This window comes from Anser brachyrhynchus, assembly GCF_964034855.1.
Source record: "Anser brachyrhynchus genome assembly, chromosome: 10".
NCBI classification, from domain to species: Eukaryota; Metazoa; Chordata; class Aves; order Anseriformes; family Anatidae; genus Anser; species Anser brachyrhynchus.
Window position 1 is genome coordinate 5,381,953 of NC_137705.1, and position 25,076 is coordinate 5,407,028.

The 25,076-nt window shown below is 49.3% G+C and overlaps 1 protein-coding gene across 1 annotated transcript in view; it reads left to right on the forward strand.

Moving 5' to 3' along the window:
• FRMD4B (FERM domain containing 4B) overlaps positions 1–25,076 on the forward strand; it is a 96,717-nt gene that overhangs the window by 14,296 nt on the left and 57,345 nt on the right. Inside the window, exons 2-5 of the mRNA XM_080606459.1 lie at positions 11,720–11,785; positions 12,357–12,451; positions 14,421–14,513; positions 17,743–17,827. Coding sequence (XP_080462585.1) covers positions 11,720–11,785; positions 12,357–12,451; positions 14,421–14,513; positions 17,743–17,827 — 339 coding nt within the window. The remainder of the gene's footprint in view (positions 1–11,719; positions 11,786–12,356; positions 12,452–14,420; positions 14,514–17,742; positions 17,828–25,076) is intronic.

Genomic DNA, 25,076 nt, shown 5'->3' on the forward strand with positions numbered 1-25,076 from the left:
GACAGCAGCACAAGGGGAGCGATCTCCCCAGCAAGGTGGCAGCCCTGGGCACAGGGGTTTCTGCTGTGCCCATGTGGAGTTGCCTGGCTGGTACCGGACTGGCCGCATCTGGTTGCCACCGTTGTTTTGGGAGAGAAAATGTGGAGAAAGCCCTCCGGGAAGCTGGCTGGGCACATGCGCTCAGCAGACGTGCAGGTCGGTGTGTTTGCTAAGCTGTAGTGAAAGTGGGTAATTCCTCCCCGGCAGCGAGCAAGCTGCAGCTGCTCACCAACGGAGCTGGGGCGTGCGCCCTGGGATGCTCGCGTCCTCCGGCTGCTGCAACCTCCTCCTCGCACTCTATTTCTTTTCTAGATGAGAAGAAAAGTTAGCTTAAAAAATATCTGTGGCCCACAGCTGAATTAGACACCCAGATGTGCGTTTGTATAAGCTCCCTGATCCTCCGAGGAGCTCTGCCCTTCCCCTCTGTCAGCTATTCCTGTCCCTGGTGGTGCTCCAGCAGGGCAGAAGTTGGCACCACCCAGGTAACCTTCACGTCATTTCTCTAAGGAAAAATGACTCACGCTCTATTTTCCGTCTTATTTTGTGGCTTTGGATTCTGTGTTTTGGAGATAAACACAAGCTTGTTGCTCTGAAATACTTTTCCCAAACTGTCTCAGTTGCCACCCCGTAGTTTGCCGGTGCTGTCTGGAGCAGCCGGCTGGACCTGAACTGGCACCCTTGGTCCTGTGGGGCCAGCTCATGATTTTTTCATGAAACTTGTGATATTGAGAGCTCTTGGGAAACTCTTGGAGTCATGAAACCACATGAGAATAATACACAAAGTAAATGTGAAGGAAAAAAGAGTCCTTGTTTGCAGCAATGTAGAAGTGGGTATTTGATCAAAGCTGGTTCCTCTGTTAAGGAGGACAAGACACCTCCAGATGTCCAACTTAATTTCCTGTTATAATTCAATTTCTCATTTCTAGATTATAAATATTTGGGTGGAAAAGTCTTCATACTTTGTCCTTCCTATACAAAGTGGTTGTTCAGTTGTTGGGATCACAGTTCTCTGAAGGAGAGCATCCAGCTCAAGGCAACGAGTCCTCGCTCCCAGCGGGAGCTTGTTGCGGTGCGTGTCCAGAGCTCCTGCCTGCTCTGTGCTGAAATGCCGATCAATAACACTGAACTGCGTTTGTAAAGGAGGAACAGCCTCTTGTTTTCTATTTTGAAGTAAACGCACGTGTAAATTTGAGATCTGATGTCTCTGGTGTGCCTGGCTGGGGGTTACAGGTTGCGTGCTGTAGAGGAGCTGCGTCCTGGATTTCTTTGTGTGTGTTTCTTTGGGGTTTCTACTTTGTGGGTTTGTTGTGTTTTTGTTTGTTTGTTTGTTTTGGTTTGTTTTCAATGAAAGCAGTCTTAGAAAGCAGTCTGAGTTGGTTCTGCAGTACCTGTGCTCTTTGACTCGCCCGTCGTTGCTGTGTCAGACACCTGGAGGTGTGGGAGGTCTGGGAGGCTGAAGTGCCAGAGCGGGGCTGGACGTGCTCCAAGCACAACCCCATGTGCTGCAGGCAGAAAGCAGCCCTGCAAAGGGGACAGCAGGTAGGTAAACTGTTCCTGTGCCTCCACCAGCGCAAACTGCACCCCTGGAGACCAGCCCTGGCAGCAGAACAAAATCAGCCGGCCGGCCAAGGGTGTCACCTTGGTGTCTACGCTCCTCCCGAGGGGCACCCTGGAAGGGATCCCGGGAAGTGCCGTGCGATGCCGTGCCTGGGGTGTCTGCAGCGGGGGGGCGAGGAAGAAATGAGAGCACCGAGTTTGCTGCCTCTGCTGCGTGTTACTTTACCTGGCCTCAGGAATATAATCTGCTGAAACTTGTTGAGCTGGAAAGGTGGTCCTGAAACCACAGCTCCGTTTGTGAGCAACTTCTGGTGAAAGGGGCTGAGCTCCTCTGCCCCGAGGTGGGCACCGCGTGTCGTGCCCGCGGCCAATAACTGCTTTTTGACTTTCGTTTTATAATAAAGGGGTTAATATTACAAAGAAAAAAAATGGTTGTAGTGCTTTCCCTGCTCGCCCCCACCCCCTGGTTTTAACAATCGCATTTCAACCTCTTGTGTCCCCTGACTCACGCTGGTAGGGCTTTTGTTTCTGAATCTGTAATCAAAGCAACAAATGCTAAGGTCACTTCCTTGAGATTATATGGTAACGGAAGAAGTCCGGGATCGTGTCTCCCTTCTTCCTCAGCTTGAATGTACAGAAAATACAAAGGCTGAGTGCACGCTTGTTGTTGGGGACTTCTCAGGTTTCTCCAGTCCTTTTAAACCCAGCAGGGTGTGTGGCTTGGAGGTAAGAGGCTGTATTTTAATTTCTGATGCTTAGCAATAGCAAATAACTTTTTTTTTTATCGTTGTTGCATTGTCTGCTGACTTAAAAAATAATACAGAGCTTGGGAACTGTGCTTGCAGGAGAGAAGGCAGCCAGAAAAGAGCACAGAGCAATGTGAGTTTGCTTTCAGCAACCTTTTTGCTTGCTCTTTTTAATTCTGATAGATGAGTCCATAACAATTTCTGTGCCTCTCTCTGCGCTCCGCTGGGGAGGTAGGGGGCTGTTTGTTTATTCTCGGCATTTACAGCTGCTTTTTCCTGCTTTTGTTGTTCGCGTTGTCCTGGCTGCTTTAGGAAAGTGCTAAATCCAGGCTGTATTCTCGTAGCTCTGCAGCACTGGAAAAGCAGGTCTGTAATTTCTGCTTACAGAAAAAAAACGTGTTTTCAGATATTACCCTTACAGGCTGCTCTGAGATACGATTTACACTGAACAGAGCACAAATTCATAAGTCACCAGAAAAGGCAGTCAGTGCCTGGCACAGTAGCTCCTTTCAGCTGGTAATTATTAAATGTCCCATCAGTAAGGCTCCCACCCTTCCCCCCAAAAAAAACCTGCCGAGGTTGGCACTGGGGATGCAGAAGTGCACATGGAGCTCGTCAGCGGCTGTTGAGGAAGAGCCTCTGATGAGAAGAGCTTGCTCTGCCTTAGCACCAAGCCTGGAGCAGTCCTGGGCTGCCCGAACACTCGGGGTGCTTGGAGGGGTGCTTGGCACAGAGCTGGCCCTGCCCGGCTCCTCTCCACCACGCAACCAATGCTCAGTGTTTTGGTTTATTCCAAACAACCGACACTTTCAGGCTTTTCTTGTTTTATGTGCTTGCTCTTTGAATTTTTATTAAGCTCACAGAAGTTACAGGTGGCTCAGAGGTTCAGACGGACTTGTGATATAGCCCTTATTTGTATTTTTCTTTGCCTCCTGCTTACCTCACGTCTGGCGGCCGGGTTTCCTGAGGGGCCCCTGCCAAGCACGGGAGCAGCTGGAAAAGTCCAGGGAGAGGAAGGGGGAGGAAAGGGCTGGGGTGGAGGATGGAGCGGGGCGGGCTGGAGGGTGAACGGGGTGTGAGGACCCCGATGGGGAAGGGATGCCCGGTGCCCTAGGGGTGGTGGTGGAGAAGCAAGGAGTGCAGCTCAGCACCGTGCTGGCTCCAGGAGCCTTCTGCAGGTGCCGCCAGGAAAGCTCTGCTCGCTCGGGATCTTTTTTCCCCTTCTTTCCCAGGAGAGTGCACGGGAACAAAACATCTCCACGGGCTCGTGCGTGGTAACGACCCGACGGCAGCGGCGCTGAGCGAGATAAGCTCGCCCCTAGCAGACACCGGTTCTTTGGCCGAGTTCTGCCAAGGAAAGCAGATGTTGGATGAAGTATTTCATTGACTCGATGTTTATAGCAGATTTGTGCTGATTGCTTCCTATTAATTTTCCTGATTTTTTAGGACTAGCTGTAGAGTTTTGAGGCCTGTGTATAAGTTTCCTGTTTGCTCTTTTCTTCTTGTTCTTATTTTAGATCCTGTGCAAATCGGCAAATGATCGGTAAAATATAGACAAGTGGAAGAGTCCCTTAAATGTGCCGTGCCCTGCAAGGAGAAATGAAATAAATAGGAAAAGGAGGCTTGTAGGGAGAGCGTGTTGGCGCTTGGCCCCAAAAGCCGCAGTCTCCTGCGGTGGGGGAGAGCACATGGGCTGTTGCTCTGCCAGACTCCGTAAGCCCCACCAGCTGAGCCAGTAACATGAAAGTCAGTTGATGCTCTGCAGGAGCCAATTTTGTCTTCATATCTTCAGTTCACGGGGCTATTTTAGGAAGGTGCCATGCAACCCAGAGAGCCTTTAGGCTCCGGTTCCAGGCAGTGTGTTTTATCTCTAACTCTCTGCCAAACTTCACGTAGAGCCAACATTTCCTTGGAGAGCATCATCAAAGGGGCATTTGTACCAGCTTGCACTGAAGTGAGTAACCTCCAGCCTGTCTGGTCTTAAAACATGATTCGGGTGCGCGGCGTGTTCCAAGGCCAGCCTTCAGCAGGTCTCCGTCCCTGCTCAGCTCCCCACCGGGACAAGGAGCACAGGGAGGTCTGCAGCCTATGGAGAGGATGGAGGCAGCACTGGAGCCGTGCTGGCAGCATGGGATGTGTCCTGAGGTGTCTTGCTTGCAGCACGAAGGGTGAAAGACGTAGCCAGCCACCTCAGTGCGTTGCCAGCTATTTAACGTTAAGCAGATCCTGGCTTCTGTTAAGGTTAATAGCAAGATAACAAATGATTTAAGGCAAAATGCTGGCCCTGTTAAAGTTAACACCAAAGTATTGCCTGCCCTGGAGCCAGGACTTCAGCCAAAGGCCTCGTTATGGCCTGGAGACGGGACAGGGGAGGTGGCGTGTCTGGAGACGTGTGCTGCTCCCCGCATGGCTGCGGAAACTGCGCCCTTCAAAGGGATCAGGCTGGGAGGAGACCTGCGTGTTCAGCCCCAAACCCTGCCTGGTTAGAGGGGCAGCAGTGAGGCAGGGTGTGTGTCGCTTCCCAGACCCACACCTCAGGGTGCTTTTCCACCCCTACCCACACCCACGGCCTGCAGAAAGGCCGGCGAGAGGCACGTGTCCAGGCATTTTGGGAGACCTCTTTGGATCCTTTACAAAGTTTCCATAGGAATGCTGGTATAAAACCAAACTCGTTTGTTATTTTTCTGTTTTTTCCTGAAAGCTTCGTGTGACCCTGAGCGCTGGACCACGGTGAGGTTTTGCTCTCCCAGTGAACACCCTAGGAAACTCTGAGGTCATTTATAAAGCATTACAACTTACAACTTCTTCCCTGCTTTCCCCCTCAGCAGCACACAGGCCCCTTCCTTCCAGAGGGACAGCCCTTTGCTTTTATTTTCCTGGGATGTGCCTGGCTAGGGCAGCTCTCTATGGCAATACATTCGTGCATCTTATTTCCTACTTTTCCCAGGCAGTGTGTGTCTGCAGCCCAGACATAAGCCGGCTGTATCCGAGTCAGAGAAGCAATGCTGATTTAAGGCAGCTGAGGATCTGCTCAAAAATGCCTTCATGGCTGAAGGAGAGGAAAAAAAGCACAAAAAAAAACCCTAAATCCTGATGAAAACCTGAGGTCAGCGTAGGGGCTTCAATAGCAAGCTTTGAAATCTGTTACAGCCTTAAGAGTTACAGAAGAAAGATTTGGCAAAAATTCCTGTACAGGAAATTACTGGCGTGGCGTTATAGCTGGCTAACTGCAGCTCAGGTAGGGATTTGGGGACGAAATCCTCTAAGTGCGGGGCTTGTTCTTGTCTGGGCTCGCGCACCTGTGAAGCAGTGCTGCTGCATCCGGCACCAGTAAAAAAAAAAAGTGGTGGGGATTTTGGGGGCCCCCATGCCCCCAGCCTGGGGGAGGTTGGGTCTGTGTGCTGAAGGGGTGGCATCTCGTGAGTCGAGGGGAAATAGTTCTTGCTTTTTGCTATCCCGTAAGATTTCCTTTAGTTCCTGGACCGCTCGAGCTGCTCTGAAGGCCGTGCCTGTTCCAGGAATGAGGGATCCAGTTTTTGCAAGCTGTGCTCTAACACACCGGTGTGATTTCTTGGAGAACCGATGCTGAAGCCTTTGTGTGCAGGACGAATGTTGGGTGGAAACGGCCCCCTCTTCTCATCTGTGGATCAGCAGTGGGGTTTTCTTTACATAGAAATTCATAGCATTTCTCTATTCGCTCAGGCAGCAAAGTTTAATTCCATGTGGCTGCCCTGTGAGGAGCTTACAGCTCTGTGCAGCGCGGAGCAAAGCCCTGCTGTCTGTCACACCCGGGTATTTTCCAGGTGCTCAGTGACAGCCCTGCCCGAGCACGGGGATTTATCATGAGGAAGGGAAGAGGGGTTTAAGTCCTGCTTCAGGAGCTGGTATTCTGTCAGCCTTTTTTTTTTTTTTTTTTTTTTGACCTAAGGGTTTTTTTTTTGGAGATTTCCTGTTTACACCATAATTACTTTTTTCTTATTTTTGTTTCTGAGTGTGATGACACAGATGAATGTCTAAAAATGTTGGAAGTAACAACTGGCTTCAGCTACGGAGGATGTTACTGCTGAAGAGAAGTAGCGTAAATATCCTGAGTGTTTTTTTTCCCCAAATAAACATTCAGGCTCAGGATATTACAGTGAATTGGTTTAAGTAGCCAAGACATAGGCTTTTTCTCTCTGCCTTACTTTTTTTTTCCCTTTTTAAAGGACTGACATCTCGGAAAATCTTGCTTCCATGACTTTACTTGGAGAATTTGTCTTAGTTTTTGTCACAAGTGCGGTGGAGGAAAAAATGTGTTTTTCTTCTTTTTACTGAATGCTGTTCAGTGAACAGTATTAAAGTAATATAAACCTAAAAATGCAAAACAAAACATTTTCCTCTCACTTTGTAAGAACAACTGGCTAGATGAAATCTTTCTGAATATTTTAACCCATTGCTCCTGAGACCCTTAGATCTGGAATAAACCATAGATCCTGAGAATTGTTTCTTCTCTTTCGTTATATTCATTTAAATAAATCAGCTTTTTGGTGGAAGCCCAGTGCTACTATCTGCCTCTATGTTAGGGGGGGCTGCAGAATTGCAGTAATACTCATGCAGTAATACTGCATCAGACAGGGTTTTTATTCTCCTTCCCATTCCATTCCATTCCTTTCCTTTTTTTTTTTTTTTTTTTTTTTCAGTTTTATGTTGCTTACTTGGGTGACTTTAGGAAACAATAAGAATCCAGCAGCCCCGTATCTCAGGATGGTTTTGCCATTACATTGGCAAAAACAATGTTTGCGTTCCATCACTCTGCTAATTTCCTATTGAGGATGAGATGGTACGGGGATGCTTAATGAATGTTATGCTGCTTCTTTCTGTACTACATAATAGCTTAAATATTAGCAGCCTTTTAAAAATAACTTCTAAAAAGACTAACGTGGGTGCTTGTTGCAAAAATATAACAAAATTGTTCATTTGCCCAGACAATGCAAAATCAATGAGAATAAGCTGAAAACACAGATGTGAGTCTATATATATCTCAAGAGTGCTTGTGCTGCCCCTTAACTGAGCCAGACAGCTGGGCTCATCTCATGATTGATTGGTCCAGCTAAATAGAAAATCAATTATATTGTTCAGATTAGCGAGGCGCTCTGAATTAAAGATGAAAACGTGTCTGTGAGGGGCTTCCAGGGCACTGGGTCTCGGGCAAGGAGGAGCCCCGCACCCGGAGAGCTGGGGACCAGGTACAGGCTCCTCCAGAGCCCAAGGGAGCTGGCCAGGCAGACGGATGTGCTGCAGAGAAATAAATCACACCCGTGTCACTGGGGAGTTAAAAACAAGTCCTTCGGTTCCAGGAGCTCAGGGTGTCTGTTTGCTGAGCTGAAGGCACCCTTCCAGAGCTAAAATCCTTCACATCCTGTGATACTATGGTGGCGTGATGCTTCTTATGAAGCTCCCCAGTTTTTCTTCAGGCTCCAGGAGAGGACCAGACCACTGATACCTGTGTCTGTGCTGCGCTTCTGAGCTGGTCTCGCAGCTGCAATAGCCTCCTGAAGCTTTCTGTTCTGCCCCCCATATGAACAAAGCTTGGAAAATGTGAGGGGGGAGCTGCCTCTTGGAAGCGACCTCTCACGCGGGTGAGATTCCTGATGCAGGATGGGTTTGTGTTGCTCCCTGATGGTGGCTGGGAGTGATTTGTTTCCATTTGTGGCTGTAAGTACAGAGTAAGCAGGAGAAGTGCACTTTGCCCCATCGGGAATGGGGTGGGGATTTTTGGAGCAAGCTCTTGCACATCTGCAGGAACCACGGTTGCTAAAGCCTTGGGACTGCAAGAGGCGCCTGAGGGTTGATGTTTGGCCTTCCCTAGTTAACCCTGCTTAAGATTTGAAGCCTGCAAGCAAAGCTGGCGGTCACCCCACCAGATCTGTGCTCCTCGACAGGGCTCTGGTGCGATGTGGGGAGTGCCCGCGTTGTGCTGCTCTGATGCTCTGCCTTGTCGCCTTGGTGAAGACACCTTAGCAGGCACCCAGCCGTCAGGTGTGCTGACCTGGACAAATAAAACTATTTGAGAGCGTCCAAAGGAGGGCTATGAAGATGGTGAGGGGTCTGGAGGGCAAGGCATGTGGGAGTGCTGAGGTCCCTGGGTTTTGTTTGGCCCGGAGCAGAGTAGGCCGAGGGGAGGCCTCATGGCGGCCTGCAGCTCCCTCACGAGGGGAGCGCAGGGGCAGGCGCTGAGCTCTGCTCTCTGGGGACAGCGACAGGACCCGAGGGCACGGCATGGAGCTGGGACAGGGGAGGGTCAGGCTGGGGGTTAGGGAAAGGTTCTGCGCCCAGAGGTGGTCGGGCACTGGGACAGGCTGCCCAGGGACGTGGTCATGGCACAGAGCTGTGAGTTCGAGGCGTTTGGGCACCGCTCTCAGACATGGTCTGGTTTTTGGGTGGTCCTGTGCAGAGCCAGGAGTTGGACTGATGATCCTTGTGGGTCCCTTCCAACTCAGGATGTTCCTTGATTCTGTGATTTAGCTTTCCAGCAGTCTGGGAAGCAGATGTGTGAGTTCTTTTAAGATGAGATTCCCGGAGTCCCAGGTATTAAACATTAGTCACTGATTCAGGAGATTTCAGGAGTTGGATTAGTTGGAGGTTTTTCATGTTTTTTTAATTGGCTGCTGGAAGAAAATTAGGGCTTGTTTTTACATGCAGACTACCACGATGACTTTGAATACTACGTACTATTTTGTTTTAAAACTGGTCCCGTGGTAAGCGTGTGATTTTGCGTTACATATACGATGTGGGCGACTGCTAAAAGGGGCTTCACTTTCCTCTAGAGCTCCCTACTCTCTCCTCTCCTTTGCCTTGGAGCTAGCAGCAACGTGGGTCGGTTCAGCTTGCTGATCCACTGGAAAACTGATTTAGGTGGTGGTTTTCCATTGAGAAAAGCATCTGCAGTGGGGAGAGCTGGGGTGCCCCTCCAGCAGGCTTCCCCACAGAGGGAAAGTGTAGAAGCGGCTGCCATGGGGGAGCTCGAGCACCCTCCGAGCAGAGTTGTGAATATTCAGCCCTTCTGAAAATCAGACTCTTAAGCTGTGTCCTTACATTTACTCATCAATAAAACCAGGGATAATTATATCTTGCGTATCGTCAGGGGCGTTGTGAGGTTTAATTACTTTTAAGGTACATTGTGATCACCTTGGGTGGCTGAATAGGAGAAGCACAGGTTGTGGCTGGTATTTCTTTTATGTTTTAATCTCGCCAGCAACCTTCCTCTCTCCTCAGCATAAGGCTTTGTGTATGTGTTTGCTATAATAGAAACCTTTTTTCACTTAACAATAGACAACTGAGGCAATTAAAACAGTCAGAAGTGATTAATGTGATTTCGCTGGGTAAAAAGCTAAAGCAGCTAGCAGTTAAATAATGGCAACCCTTTTGCAATCTCAGAGCAACAGATGGGGAATGATTTAAAAACACTATTGGACCTGACACTTCACAACAGGGGCAGATTGGTAACAGTATGTCAGAGCCAGAAACGTGCACCACCTTGAAGGGTGCGCTGATGAAATGATTAACTGATGGTAGCGTGCGGCTCCTTTATGCACGTGCAGTGGCAAACCTGCAGCTCTAGGTAACAAATGGACCCGTGATGGGATCGTAATGGATTGAAGGGCGTCAGACAGCGTGTGCAGCAAGCGGATAAATCGCATGGAGCACACACGGGGAGCCAGCATGGGGACGCTGCAATTTTGTTTCCAAACCCCGGAGGAGGAAGCTGGGAGTGTTCCCTTGCAGGGATGCAGCCGTGGTTCATATTGGACTGTCGCTGGTGTCTCCGTGGTGGTGCAGCCTCTGGTCTGCACCCCTGCATGCACACGCTGCCTGAGGTCACTCTTCATCTGGCCCTCCTGTGTGAATTCACTCTGACAGCAGAACAAGAAAGTCAAAGAGAAATATTTTCTCCATTTAGACTTGCTCTGTTAATGGTCCTTTTACGAGTATTGCTGTTTTGGTGAGCAATGCGATGTTATCTGTAAATATATCCCTATTTTTTAGTAATGTCTGTTGGGGGATATGTCTGTAGGGATATGTCTATCCCTATTTTTTTAGTAATTTTTTAGTAAGGAGCACCTGTGGTACTGACACCAGTAAACTCTCTCCATTTTCCCACACAAGACGAAGCTGTGCTTGCAGACGTTCATCTCCAGTCTTTTTGTAGTGCTGCTCGGGAAGAGGCTCCCTCATGGGTTTTGCTCAAAATGAGCTCAATTAGTTCAAACAATAAACCTTTGTTAATTCAGCCTCTTACGGTTGAGAGGGGCTGGCTGGTTACAGCAGAGGCTGCGTGCTGCAGCCCTTGCTGCATGCAGCAGCGCATTGAAATGGGCCAGTGCCGGGGAGAGGGGAAATCTCTTCAATTGTACTGGAATTGGGTGAGGGAAGGCTTTATTTTCATTGATTTTTAAGTCTTTACAAGTTTTGGGTGTGCAGCAGCCTGGGGCTGGCTCCTGCAGCAGAGCCCTGTCCTCGTCACCATCACAGAGAAGGAACCGCTGCGTCTTGCTGCCTAATCCCCTGGGGAGCCCCTGTGTGAGCAATCCTCAGCCTCTGCTCAGAGCTCAGGATTTACAGTCTGTGAGGAGCTGGTGCTGTCAGGAACACGAGTCACTCCGAGGCTGTGAGAAGAAATACAAAAGCCAGGTTTCCTCTAGCAGCTCTCACCCCCGGCGCCATGCAGCTGGTCCTTTGCCTGCACTGGCCGGAGCCCATAATTAGAACAGAGTTTGAATAATGTAAAAGCCTTTGTGGAAATGTATTATATTTCAAAGGGCAGATATTAAAAGGGCATAATAATGTGCAGCTATTTCTGAATTCTCCTGTGAAGAGGAGAGAGATGTTGATTGCAATGGATAAATGTGACACAAAGTGGGAACCAAAGCAGTCCAGACATAACAGCAGGGGCTGCACATCTCGTCCTGTTCTTAATGCAGTTCAAGCATCTCTCTTGACCTGTACATGCACGTATGGAAGCACCCTCTGGAAGCAGCAGCTTCTAATTCTCGTGAGAAGTTATCTAAGGGAGAGCAATAATGTGCCAGTGGAGACTCCATTCAATTTGGAGACCAGGTCCTGGTCAGCAGGTCCCGGTCAGCAGACCAAATTCAGACTGACCGACCCATCTGCAGGGTTGGATGGATGGAGGTTTCTTCGGTCCTTGGTCATCTCCACTTGTCACCGGAGCAGAAAGTCCTCACAGAAGGTCGCTGAGCTCCGGCACGGCGTTGGTTCGCTGATCAGCGCCAATTACAGGCTCGTCGTGTGCTGTCCTAGCCTCACGTGGCCCTGCGCAAAGCCGTGAAGTCACAGATCCTTGTGGTCCTGACGGTGCTGTGTTGCTGTCTTTGCAGATGACAGAGGGCCGGCACTGCCAGGTGCATCTCCTCGATGACAGGAACTTGGAGCTGCTGGTTCAGGTAAAGACCCCTCTGCTTTGGGCACTGGTAGCGTGGCCAGGCCCTGGGCAGACCAATTTTTATTCTGCTCTAATTATTCTGCTCTGACAGTGCCCCATGTAACTGTGCCACTGCGGGGAGCTGGGAGTGTCACCGAAACGGTGACCATCAGTGAAGTCTTAAGCTATGCAGAAGTTCCACTGAAAAAGTTGTGTTGGGGCTCTGAAGTCCCATCAGTTTGGTTGTTAAAGTGGAGATTTAAGCTGCTAAATCACCCAGACCTCTATAAATGCTTTGTCACCTTCCTCAGTGTGCTCCTAATTTGTCCTTTAATTGGCTAAAAATAATGTTTTTTTTGCACTAGTGGCCAGACTTCCCTGCCTTTTTTTTTTGGGAGTGCCACTCAGGGCTGAGCTGTAAGTGTTATTTGAAGAAAGACGTCACATCTCTTACTAGATCTAGCAACTAATAGAAGTGGAATTAATGGGCATGCTTTCAACATGCTGTCTGCAGTTGTGTCAGTGTTTGCAGAGATTATTTAAATGAAGGGTCTGAAATGAAATGAATAAAATGGTCTTGAATCTTTCAACAGCCCAAGCTTTTGTCTCGCGAGTTACTGGATCTAGTGGCCTCGCACTTCAACCTGAAAGAAAAGGAATATTTCGGGATAACTTTTATAGATGATACGTAAGTATGCTAATTCATTTTAAAGAGCTGTGGTTTATTGCAAAGTGAAGCCTATCCCAGACACTGTGGCAGCTCAGTGTGATGGAAAATAACTTTCTGAAGAAAGATTTTCCTCCCTTTTTCTTGCGCTGTGATGAAAGAGGAAGGTACCAAACAGAAAAATATTTGGAAAATATCTTGCTGGCATAAAATGGAAAATTCATGTAAAATCCCTTCCTGACACTTTCACTTTTCACGTTCATCTTACGAGATGAAAAAACTGATTCAGAAATAATTTCCCATGTGAACACCCCCAACTCCCCCACTCTGCACTTTTAATAATAACAAAAAGGATTTGGATTTATTTTCGAAACAAATAGCTTGTATTGCTTTCCACGTTAGTCTCAATGTATTATCAATGAGTTGTTTGAACCCAAGTGTCCTTAACTGTGAAATATGAAGGTAGGCTTCCTGTAAAAAACTTTTCCTTTTGCTTGCCTATTGCTTTCAGATATCCAACCTATTCTGCAGACTGCCAAAAAGAGCTGCAAAAGCAGCAGATGTTTTAAATGCCCGGCCCTCCCTTCCTGAGCCGTGCTGCCGCGGTGTGAGCGCCGCACTCCCTGACAGCTTCCGTGGTGGCTGCCTGGGGTGGGCACGGTGCTGCAGCCAGAAACCTGCTTCTGCTGCCGGAGCCAGCTGGGTTGATGGAAATCTCAGCCGTTGTTTAGATGGATCTCTCAGAATTGCCCTGAAATGCTTTCCCAGGTGTGCGGGGTGCGGCCCAGCAGGGTGTCAGCTCCCCAAGGGCTGGTGTCTTCAGCGGTGTTACCTGACGGCTCCCTTTTGCATGGGAGCAAAACCACGTAAGATAGAGGGAGAAACAGAGTTGTGCATAAATACAGCCCCTAAATAAACCTTTTCTCGTCCGACGAGAATAATACCAGTCCCTGTTGCTCTCTCTGCTGCCACTTTTATGGTGTTTTTGATGGGAGCCTCTGCCTACAGACCACGCTGAGCTGAGGTTGGGGCCACCCTGAAGCACTGGCTGCTGGCGCTTACAGGGGTGGTACATGCACCTCTGGACCCCCTACTGCGGCAGTATGTTATTAAGTTGCTCTCATCTTGAGTATTTTTGCCACATCCTTGTCCTTTCAGCTGAAGACACCTTCTTCCAGCTCTCCTATAAATGCCTTCAGACCGCTTGCTGTTCACACGTGGCTTTTTTGAGAGCAGCCACAGAGTTCTGCTGGAGGTTTTTGGTTGCTGGCGCTCCCTCGCGGCGAGCTCCCTTAAAGTGCTGCTCGTGGATTAGCTAAGAGCTGTTGGCTTCCCCGAAACCACCCGTGGGACTCCAGAGGCTCCCTTGGGTGGTGCGCAGGGCTGGGGCTGGGTGCTTGGAAAGAGCGTGTGGCCTCTGGAGGGCACCCATGCTCCGTGGCTGGGTGGACCCAACACTTTGGGGCAGCAGCAAGCTCTTGGGCCGCCCTGAGGCCTCAGGGTCATGAGGGAAGTTACTGGGGCTTGGGGGATTTATTTTTTTTTATTAATCTTTAAAAATATATATTTTTTTATTTTGCTTGTTTTCAATTTTTTTTTTTTTCCAAGTTGAAGAGGCCAGTTTTGGAGGCATGCAAACCGCCACCCTTTGCTACAGATCAGGTCCCCCTGCTACGCACGAGAAGTCAATGGAAGCCGCCCCATTTATAGCACAGAAGGGTCCGCTTCTTTTTTTTTCTGGATGCCACGCTATGGCCTTTGTGCTACAACTGAAAATACAACTGTAAAGAGTGTTTTGTAATGTTCACAAGTGAATTATGTCAACATCTGAAGTTAGGGAAAGAGGAAAGAATTTGAAGTGTTTGCCTGCTTCGGAGCTGAATTTTGCACTTTTTTAAAGTAGTGCATGGAGTAAACATGTGTACTGGAAAGACCACATTTCCACATTTCCCTGCCTGGTTGTAACCATCCCCTCAATCTGTTTCTGCAGAGGTCAGAGCGTCTGGCTGCAGCTGGACCACAGAGTCCTGGATCATGACTTGCCCAAGAAACCAGGTCCAGCAACTTTGTATTTTGCTGTTAGGTGAGTAATTGTTTCCACAGCGAAAACAGTACCCACTTGGTTCACTTATCTCCAGCGGTTTTTGTTTAAAGGAATGGATTACTGTTATAGGAAATAAATGTCAAACCGATACGTTATTTTTAAAGGGTGACTAAGTCCTAGGTAAGTGCTGCTTTCTTTTGTGTTCAGCTATGAAATCAGGTAGTTTGGAACCTGCTACTTTTTAAACTGTTACTAGCCCATTGTTCCTTGCTTTTTGTTTGTTTAAATGGCCCCCCCTTTTTAATCTTTTTTTTTTTGTCTTTAATAGTGCTTGTCTTTAATAGTCTGACTTGTCTTTAATAGTGCTAAATTTTGATGCAGTTTGTTTAAACAATCACACTTTTTCATGTTCTTATGTTTACTTAAGGTTTGTCAGTACTTGAAAGGGATTGCTGATGGCTTCTTTGCTCACACAGCTTCAGCCAGTCCCCAGGAGAGAATAAAATCCCTGGCAAAGGGATGATTTTGGCCAAAGTAATTGCATTACTTTAGGGCTTTCGCTGGCAAAGCTCTGCTGGTTAGGATGTGTTTTTTTCAGGCCTGTAACAGACAGAGCTGTGCTGGCAGAAAAGACCAAGCGTCATATTCTTAATGTTGTTGGAGTTTATATTTTTGTTTTCCTTAGTCTGTGAGGAAAATGAGAGCAGACTGACCTCATTCACTTTTCGTATCAAGATTTATGCCTTGTGTGCTTAATTGCCTGAAGCACTTCCAAAGCAGAGCCTGTTGTGCAGTTTGGTCAGTTGGCACCATTGCCCTGCCACGTCCTCTGCACTCTAGACACAGAGAGAACGGTTCCAACAAGTGGCACTTTGTTTTTGTTGAATATGTGCTTATTTGTGATGGAGTTCAGAGCTTTTCTTCCTCCCCCCTTCCTTACTTTTAGCAGAAAGGGGGGGGGGGAGGAACAAAAAAAAACCCACCACATTTAAAAAGGGTTGTTGGGCTCTTCAAAGTATTTGCTGTTTGACGACCTACGGGGCTAAAATATATGACTGGACATGGTCCTTTCTGTGCCTCCTCCCCACTGGGGCCTGCCATGACTTCACACCTGAGCTGTCACCTCCTGGCAGTTCTGCGGCTGGAGTTGATGTCGTTGCCTTGTGACGTCCATTTTTGTCCTCTCCATTGCAAGATGTTCCTCTGCAGGGCACGGTGTGGAGAGACCTGGGCAAGAGTTGATGTGTGAAGAGCGGGCTTGGGAAGATCAACTTGCAAACCTAATTTTAAGCCTAACTGCTCCAGGGTCATGAGATCCAAAAGAAGCAATTAGGGGTCAAGGAAGAGGGCAGTGAGCAGGAAGCCTGTGCAGAGCAGGAGGAAGATACAGAAAGAATTAGCAATGTAAAAACTATCTTATGGTTAAAAAATAGATATTCCAGCAGAAACGCCGCTTCAAAATGTGCAGCACTGTGTTTTGTCAACTCTTTGCATAAGTGACTCCAGGCCTTTGCTCAGTGGCACAGGCCTTGGGTGGTTGGCTCAGGCGCTTATCTCGTGTGAGCACATTTGCCTCGTCATAGTCTATTCTTTAGTCAAACTCCCATGAGAGCAGCTGAAGTGCACAGTTGGAGGCTGCGATGGAGAAGCACAGCGGGGATGGGAGGGACAGGCAGTGAGGAGGTGATGGGCAGCGAGCACCAGCACACGTCTGGTAAGACGTAACAGTAAGCTATGTCCGGTGGTCTTGGTTGAAAGAAACTGCAGGTGCAAAGCAGGCCGCTAGCTGAGGAAAATTCCCTTTTCAGCAGGGTTGAGGGAGGCTTAGCAGGTTAAGGAAGGTGCTTGCCTCCAAGCGCTGGTCTGGCAGCACATTAGGCAAGGACCAGCGAAGGGTGGCCGGAGCAGGAGGCTCCAAGGAGCCTCAGGAGCACGGTGGGGCTGTGCAAGGGGTCGTCTCTGAGCGTGGCAGGCTGCGTGGTCTGCATTAGCCCTCCCGTATCAAAGGCTGGAAGCTGAGAAGCCTTGCTGGGGTCTGTGCTGCTGGGGTGGTGGTGGTTGCCCCGGCTCTTTGGCTGAAAAAAGAAGTGTACCTGCTTCTAGTATCATGTGGGAGAGTCTGGATCCAATCTGTCATGAGTTGGCTGTTGATAATGAAGCACAGGCATTCTGCTTTTAAATCCTAAAAGGATTTAAAAAAAAGCTAAAGAAGGATTGACAGGACAATGTTCCCACAAATTTGTCTCTTTAAACCGACTTGGCAGTTCCGTGCTCCTCAAATTAGAGCCGTGTTTTCTCTGCATCTCAGTGTGTCTCAGCGCTGCTTGGTTTAGTTTGATGCCCTGAGTGAGTCAGAGGTGTGCAGACAAGTTGTGCGTGGCTTGCAGAGTGCCAGCTGCGTGCATCATGTTTGGCGTAGCTGTGTAACAAATCAGGACACATCCGCCAACCTTGGCTGGGCCAGAGTAACCAGTCATGGAACTGCTTTATTTGGTAGTGCCTCTGCATCACGTCGCTTGTTTGTGTGCGGGCTGTATACCATAAATCTGTTCTGGTGGCAAGTTTTGCTCAAATGTCGGAGGCCGGTGGGTTGCAGTGGGATCAGCTACTGCTTTGTGGGGTGCTGGCTTTCCATTGCTAGGTGGTTTGCTTAGGATGTTGCCTGGGTGAAGAAATAGAGAAGAGTAGCAAGCTCTGGGCTTCCAGGTATGCTTGTACCCCAGGTATAGGTTGTACCCTAACAGCTCCTGGTGGTCATCGCCAGGTTGATGTGCCTGACGGGCTGCAGCCAGCCCCGAAGCTTTCCTCGTGGGCTGTTTGCTTGCCCCTTGGGGCAATGCTAAAGGTGATGCTGGGTGAGCCCCTGTGGGGCCGCCACTGACCTCTCTCCTCCAGCACAGCATGAGGCTGTTTCCCCAACCCGTAACACACAGCTGTAAGTTACCTTTTCCATTTCTGTGGTTTTGTCTGCATAGGAAGACTGGGGTTTGCTGCTTTAAACCTCGACAGGATTTGCAGATGAGATTAGAAGTCATCAGCTATCTGTGATGCATTGAACAAAAGGAGTTTTTTGTTCCCTTCATGCTGTTGACCCACAACTTTCTGCCTGTTCCCTCCTAATAGGCAGGAAATGAAGTGCAGTAGCTTGTAGTTCCTCTGTACCTTTTTATTGCTGGAGAACATAATGCTGAGGAAATCAAATGATTTGGGAGGAAGATGAAACCTATTCAAGAAAGTAACTTTGCTCTTTTTTTTTTTTTTTTGTCAGGTTCTACATTGAAAGCATTTCCTTTCTCAAGGACAAAACGACGGTAGAGCTGTTCTTCCTGAACGCCAAGTCCTGTGTGCACAAGGTAAGGCTCGGCATCCTTTGGAGCTCCTTGTGCATCCCCCTTTTATTGCTCTCCACACCACTTGGATGGTTCTGCAGACTTGCGGAGAGCGACATCCTATTTCTAGATCTTACTGACATTAAAATCTCAGCATGCTTTCTCTCCTCCTCCACTTAAACACTGATGCTTCAAGCAAATGGATGAGGATAATGATGGCTTCTTGGTCGTGTTTTCATAACCCTGCTGTGTGCTCACCACACCGAAATGTCTCAAATGCTTGAAAGCTTTTAAGTTGTTTGAAATCCGGGTTGTAGCTTTGCAGGTAGGCTCTGTCTCAGAGTGACATATCCCTCTACATGCTGCGTAGTAAATGTTTAAGGAGGAAAGCGAGGAAGATCCTATGCTCTGGTTCCTAGTTTCGTGATTTCATACCTTAATTGCTGACCGTGCTTAAGTTAGTCCAAGGGTCACTCTGTTCTTACAACCTTTTCTTGGAAAACAATCATTTAGTGTTACGTTGAAGCTCAGCATAGCAGGCCAAAGTTTTCACCTTTAATACGTTTCTTATTTTAGAGAACTCTCATTCTGTATCCAATGTTCATTATTTTATGGTAGGATCAGAAAGCTTACACAAAAAGCAGTTAATGGCGACGTTGTGACTGTGGTTTGTGCAGGAATTGCTTTCTGGAAGAGTGGAGGAAACTTGCACCTTTTCACAAAATATTCAAGTTTTAAAGAATGTTTGAAAAACTTGGGGCCTCACTAGTTACGTTTCATTAAAAGCAAATCTCCATTTGGCATATTTGCCATTTTAAATGTAGGGTCTTGGCAACCTGTAACGATCCTTCCAGGGAATACTGGAGCAGTTAAGACAGAAAACAAATTTTGGAATTGGAAAATGGGACCGGTTTTAGTCCTGGTATGGAGAAAATACCCCCGCCCCAAGAAGCAGTCTGCTATTGAAATAAATACTAGGTGCACATCAAAACATTTGGGTACAAGTGTATGCTTTTATGTAGATGCATAAAGCATAAGAGAAAGAAAAGTAGAAAGGGAAGCAAGAAAAACGCCCTCACTGATCATAGACATAAATATGTCATCAAGCCAATAGAGAGTCACTTCTGGCCCAGATAAATATTATTATTCGAACAGCATAACTTCGTATTATTGAGATGAAGTGTTGATAGTTGTGAAGCGCTGATCACGCGCAGGGTGCTGCAATAAGCAGGCAGCATCACCCCGTCCAGTTCGGTGCTTCGGGAGCCGGGAGGTTTGAATGAAGGCTGCTTTATTTTCCCCCGTTGCTCTCCAGGAGTGTGCTCTAACTGGCAGCAGCACAAGTGCCAGCTGTCCCCAGCAGCGTGCCTCCCTCCCAGGTGCTTCCGCTGAGGCTTTGGGCAGGGACGGCTTCAGAGGTGGTGACTGCGTGTGCCCTGTCCCTGCCGTTTCCTCTGGTGGGAAGGGGACGAGACCCCTTGCTGCTGCCCACCTCCCCTCCGCCTCGGGACGTGCTCTGTGAAACTGCAACTGATGCGAGGTGCTGCAGCCCTGAGCTCAGAGAGTTTCCTCTCCTGCGCTGCACGAGCTCCAGAGGGGAGCCCTTCTCCCCCTGCACACCCAACGCTGCAGTGCCAGAGCTCTTCCTATTGCTGTTGGGCTGCTGATTCCTTGCCGCTGTGCTCGGCATGTCGTGTCAGCTTGTGCCATTGTGGTCCTTGCGTGCCAGCAGCGCTCTGCCTGACACCTCAGCTTATGTGGAACGTGTTACACCAAGATGGCCAACATGCGCTACGCGCAGGGAGGGATGTGTAGCAATGGGAACGCAGGTGGGTGGGAACGTGGGTAGGACTCAACCTGTTTATTTAAAGTTTATTTACTTTCAAGATGTTTGCTTGGTTCGGTGGCTTTTAACCTTCAAATTAGTTCTTTTTCAACTGTTTTTTTACCCCACACAGTAAACTTAAGGTCACTCTAGAGTTCAAGCGGTGTGATGTGCACATGGGACGGATTCCTGTGCTTAAGCCCAGGGGATCCAGCCAAAAGGAGGCACAAAGCACCCCGACTGCAGTGTGTGTGCTGGTGCGGTGCTGCAGCCGCCCTGGTCCGTGCTGCGGGGCGCAGCATCAGCTCCGTGCATGCACATCCCTCGCTCCAGTGAAGCAAGTGGCTGATGCTCACTAATGATGGCGAGGAATGTTCTCTGGCACTTCTCAGTCGTTAATCCAGCTTGGGCAGTTTAGACCTGCCCCAGCTTCGCTTTTTTTTTCTCCTTGATGCCTTTACAGAGTGAGGAAACCCCAATGCACCAAAAAGTAGCAACCATTGCCCAGCCCATGTGCTCTGGTGTGCTCCTCAATGCACAGGGGTGTGCTGGAGAGTGCAGCACCAGGGCTGTATCCTAGCCTGGATCTTTGCTTGAAACCTCTGCTCTGTGTGGGTCGGGAATGTGCTGGAAGGAGAGGTGCTGCAATACCGGGGTGTGAGAAGACCTGCAGTAATAAGATTGCTTAAAAGCCCATCATGTTTTTTTACCTTCACAAAGCCACTTCCAAAGTCTTTGCAGGGGGCACAACATGTGGAAGAGCCCAAATTCGGGGCGGTGCCGAGGCCTGATGCTTGAAGCAGTTTGCATTGATGCTCTACTGAAGTCCGTCAGCGCTGGCGTGTGCTCACAGCCTGTGATGACAACACCCAAGTGTGTAGGTACAGGGATTTCCAGAGCTTACATGCTTTAAAGGAAAACCATGCTTTTCTGAGCAGAAGATGAGACGTCGGCGTTGCCCTGCCTGCAAGAAGCCGCGTGTCAGCGCTGCTGCCCGCTGCAGGACGAGCTGCAAGAGCCAGCCCGAGGCTGAGGCAAATACAGGTGGTGTGTTGGTGACACCTTGTGCTAACTCCTCCTCTGGAGGGGATTTTATCCGTGGCTGACGAGGTTTAGAGGCTGCATCGTGAATTTATCTGCAATGCTCTTAGAGATCTATGGGCAGTCCTGTGTGAGATCCTGTGAGCTGCTGTGTCTCATCAAAGAGTGTGGTCTTCCCCTTATGAAGTCCAACTTTGCTGGGTCCAGGCTGCTGGGCAGCGTGTGTTGACTGCTTTGCCCCACATTACTCCAGAGAGGTTTTGCTCTGGGATGAATGAAAATTCAGGAACAAGTAATATAGTTTATTATATATTACTAATTGTGCTAATATATTTTACAGAATTTATTATATTGTATACAATGGAATAAAAAGCTGAATTCAAGTTTTGAAGCTGGCGAAGGCTGACTTAGTGCTCTTCAGTGAACAGCCGCTCTCTTGTTCTTCCCCTTTCACCTCCAGATTCCTGCAATCCTTTTCACTCCTTTCTGCAAGTTGGCTACCACATTTCCCTAACAAGGGTTTGAAGAATCTGGGGCTTGCACATTTCGCAAATTCCGTAGTCATTTTGGCAAGGGAGAGACAACACAGACAATAAAATCTCTGCTGCCAAAAGTATATTTCTTTCTGCTCCTCACCCACTCACCCACCTCCGTGCTCTTCTGTCAGAGCTCCTTTGTGCCTCTGGCCTCTGCTGCCCTGTGCCAGGCTGGTGCATCCTGTACAACCCATCTTGTTCTCTGCCTGTTCCCTCTGCCTTGCCCTCATCCCCCGCAAGCAGCTGGGCAGCCAAGGAGACCCGTTTGCCCCAGGCGTTGAGGGTTGGGACTCTTTTCTCTTTCTTTTGTAGATCATGTTTTACCAGTGCTGGAGTTCTGCACCCGGAGCAAAGAGAAGTGCCGCGGCGCTGAGCTGCGAAGTTCCCCCACACGTGCTCCCATCTTAACCCACCTCTGCGTTGGCACGGCACTCTCCTTCTGGTGCCTGTCGCACGGTGTAATGCAACGCTGCTTTACACACCTGGAAAATAAACTTCCTCTGTTGGATTTGCCAACACACTCCAGATTTGCTGGCCTTGCCCTCCCCGTGTCTCACCGCTTACGAACCTGAGCGCAACACTCGCCGTTCCGCTCGTGAGAGCGCCCGGTGTTTCCTCATCGCTGGTGCGTGCACACAACTTGGCCTCCAGCCTGTGCGACGAGTGCTGCCAGCTCTCTCGCCCTGCCCTCCTTTCATGTCGAGCTGCCCATTTCTTCCCTGCTCCACTGCAGTCCTGTGGCCATTGCGGTCCTGTGTGGCCGGGCCAGCTGGCTGGCTCCTGCGCTCCAGCGTCCGCGCTCTTTGGGTTGGAGCTTGCAGAAGCCGTGTCTGCTGCCAGGAACGCCACGGGCTGCTGAGCACGAGCTGGGAGCTGCTGAAGCTTTCATCTCCAGGGCTACAGGAGGGCCTCTCTGACTTAGTTATAAGCTTGGTTATCCACGTGTGTTTGGGAAACTGCAGTGAGGGTGCCTTCTGTTCATCCAGGCTCTGTTTTCTTCCATGCCTCTCTTTTTTCAAGGCTTTGAGAACCGCCGCCTGAAAACCTTCAGTGGTGACAACCCCAATTCACAGGCTTGCCTTCCTGTCACTGAATTGAAGAAGCTGGGTTTAGATTTATAGTGATCTCTGAAATCTTCTGTGCAGCTGGAATTTAAACAGGGAAAGTCTAGCGCTTGGTTTCAGGTGAAGCTGGTATCAGAAGTGATGTTTGTGCAGGGACAGGAGAGCTCTGTAACACGTTTGGTATGTTACTGCACAGGGCCCTGACCGTGGCTGGGACGCTTTTAAAGGAAGTGGGTAGGAGCCGGTCAAGCACATGTTGATGATAAATTTGGAAAGATAAATTTGTCTTTTCTTTCAAAACAGCCAAGTTTGGAAAACTAACACCCTACTTGGCTAGCGAAGCACTGTCAAGTTTATTGTGCATTAGAGCTAACCTCCTTATAGCTCCGCAGCCATACGGTTGACTCTTTGCCAGTCCTTAAAATATGTTCTGTAAACTAAGAGCTTGGTCAGGTTGGCTGTGTTCCCCTTTTCCTCTCTGTATTTGTGTGCTGGGGGATTTATTTATTTAATTTCCCGTTCGTTTCAAGGACTTGCAAGAGTTGCTTTAAAGAAGAAAGAAGAAGTTAAAGGAAATGAAAGTTTTCGGTGGAGTCTGTAACCGTGATAGCTTCATGAGCAGCGATGCTTGTGAGCACTTGGCAGCCAGAAGACCAGCGCTTACCAAGAGGAGCTGTTGAAACAGACCCCTGGTGTGAGCATAAAGGCTGGCTGGCTTCCAGCTCGCGGAGAGCAGAGTGGCTGTATATTAGAGAGCTCTCGAAAGTTTTATAGCAGATATTTCCTAATTCTCCCCCATCTCGAGGGACCAGGGAGCGTTCCCATGCAGCCTGTAACACGGTATAGCCCGATCCTAGCCAACCCTATTAAAATACGCTGTCTGTTGCCTGGGTTTGTCATCCTGCTCCTGAAGATGGCCCACGTGAAGCCCAGGACCAGCTGCCCTTCTCTTCTCCACCTTGGGGGCTGTTGCCGTTTGCTCCCACGGGTGCTGGGGGCCGCCTCCATGCCCTGAGCCCCTGGTTGGTGGTGTGTGAGCAGAGGAGAGGGATGGAGCACAGCTGTGCCTGTGAACATAATGCGACACTGTCCTTGTCTTTTGGCAGGAGGCAGGACCCCAGGCTGATAGGAACTGGTAGATCTCCCCAGGAGCCCCGTACTCATCACTACCCTGTGAGACCTCCCACTGGGCCGCACTGGTGGCTTGGGGAGGTCTTGGCCACGGTGTGAGTGCAGTCAAGGGACTCCACAGCGCCTCTGCGAGCAGCTGAGGTTGGTCTGAGGCTGCCTGCTGTAAGTGGTGATGGTGCCCCAGCCTTGTTCAGGCTCTCGATGGGGAGGTGGAGCTGTGTCTCAGGTGTAACTGGGCCGGCCCGTTGCACATGAGGATTTAGTTGGTTGTCAGCCGAAGCTTCATACCTCGCATCTCTCGGCATAGTCGCCTCCTTCTGAGCCTAACTGCCGGCATTAACTGCGATGGAGAGGTCTGCACCTTTGATCTTCTGGCCACGGGTGAAGATGCTGTGCCACCTCAGCCTGTTCTGGTGTTTGGGTGCTGGGTATCTCGCCGTGGCGTGGCAGCAGGAAAGCGAAAGCCTGTGATTACCTGGCAAGAATCACCAGGCTTAATATATACCCTGGCTCACGGGGAAGACTTTGTACGTTCTTCCCCTGTTCTTTGCTTTTACTTTTACGTTGTATTCATGCAGGGAAGAAAAAAAAAAGAAAAAAAAGCAGCGGTAGATGACTGGGGCCCTGTTGTGCCGAACTGCATCGAGAAGTCTCAGAGTTACCCCTAGACAGTGTCGCTGTCCCCAGGGCTTCATGTGAGCGTTGGCTAAGGTACAAAGCACAGGCAGAGGGGATGGGATGAGGATGGCTGGCAAACACAGCGAAATAAAGGGTGTAACAGAAACCTGAAGCTTTCACTCACTGCGAGATGATACCGGGCAGCAGTGACAGATTATTTTTTGGCTGGAGCGGCCTGAGCCGCCGAGCTTGGCAGTTCCTGCAGGAAAGAGCTGCAGCATCAAGGGGACCAGCAAGGTTTGGGGCCTCAGACCCAGGAGGGAGCAGGACTGGGATGGAGCGCTCTGTGGGGCAGCAGGAACTGCAGACAACCCAAGGGGGACGGAGAGGTAGGTGCAAACGCCTGGCATCAGAGCAGCCCCTGGCGGTGTCGCTCTCAGGTTGGAGGTTATTCGCTCGCTGCCGTTGTGCCTCCTCGGTGTAATCGCCCGGCACTGCCACGCTCAGAGCGAGTTGCTGAGCTTGCCTGACCTACTTCCTCCGGAGCCGCTCTCGTTTCGTGGTGTAACAGGTTGTGTGTGGCCCTCGGCCCCGGCCCGGCAGCAGAGGCCTCCTTGCTGCCATCTCTGCTCCCACATAAGCCTTGAGCGCAGGAAATACACGAAGCTTTTCGCTCTGCGTGGACCTGACCTCGCACCTTTGGGCTCTCGGGACACGTCTGGGGGCACCGGGGCCCAGGTGGGAAGCTGCTGCAGTGCTGGGTGAGGGCATGGGAGCTGGCGAGGCTTTGTTCACTTGTTCTGGGTCCACACCCAGCTAATTGCCATCCGCAATTTGACAACGTTCTTGGAGACGTTTGGTTCCTTCCTTTCCCTCTAATTGCACCCTTCTTTCAGGTTTTTTTTTAATCACCTTTCAGAAATCACAGGTAATTATATTCAATATTGTAGCTGTCTTGAGGCTATTCAGTCACAGTGTGGATTTTTGGGGGCATCTTCAGTTAATAAAACTTTTTAAGAGATTGGTTTGAGGGAAGAGGTTCTTTAATAACTTAATTC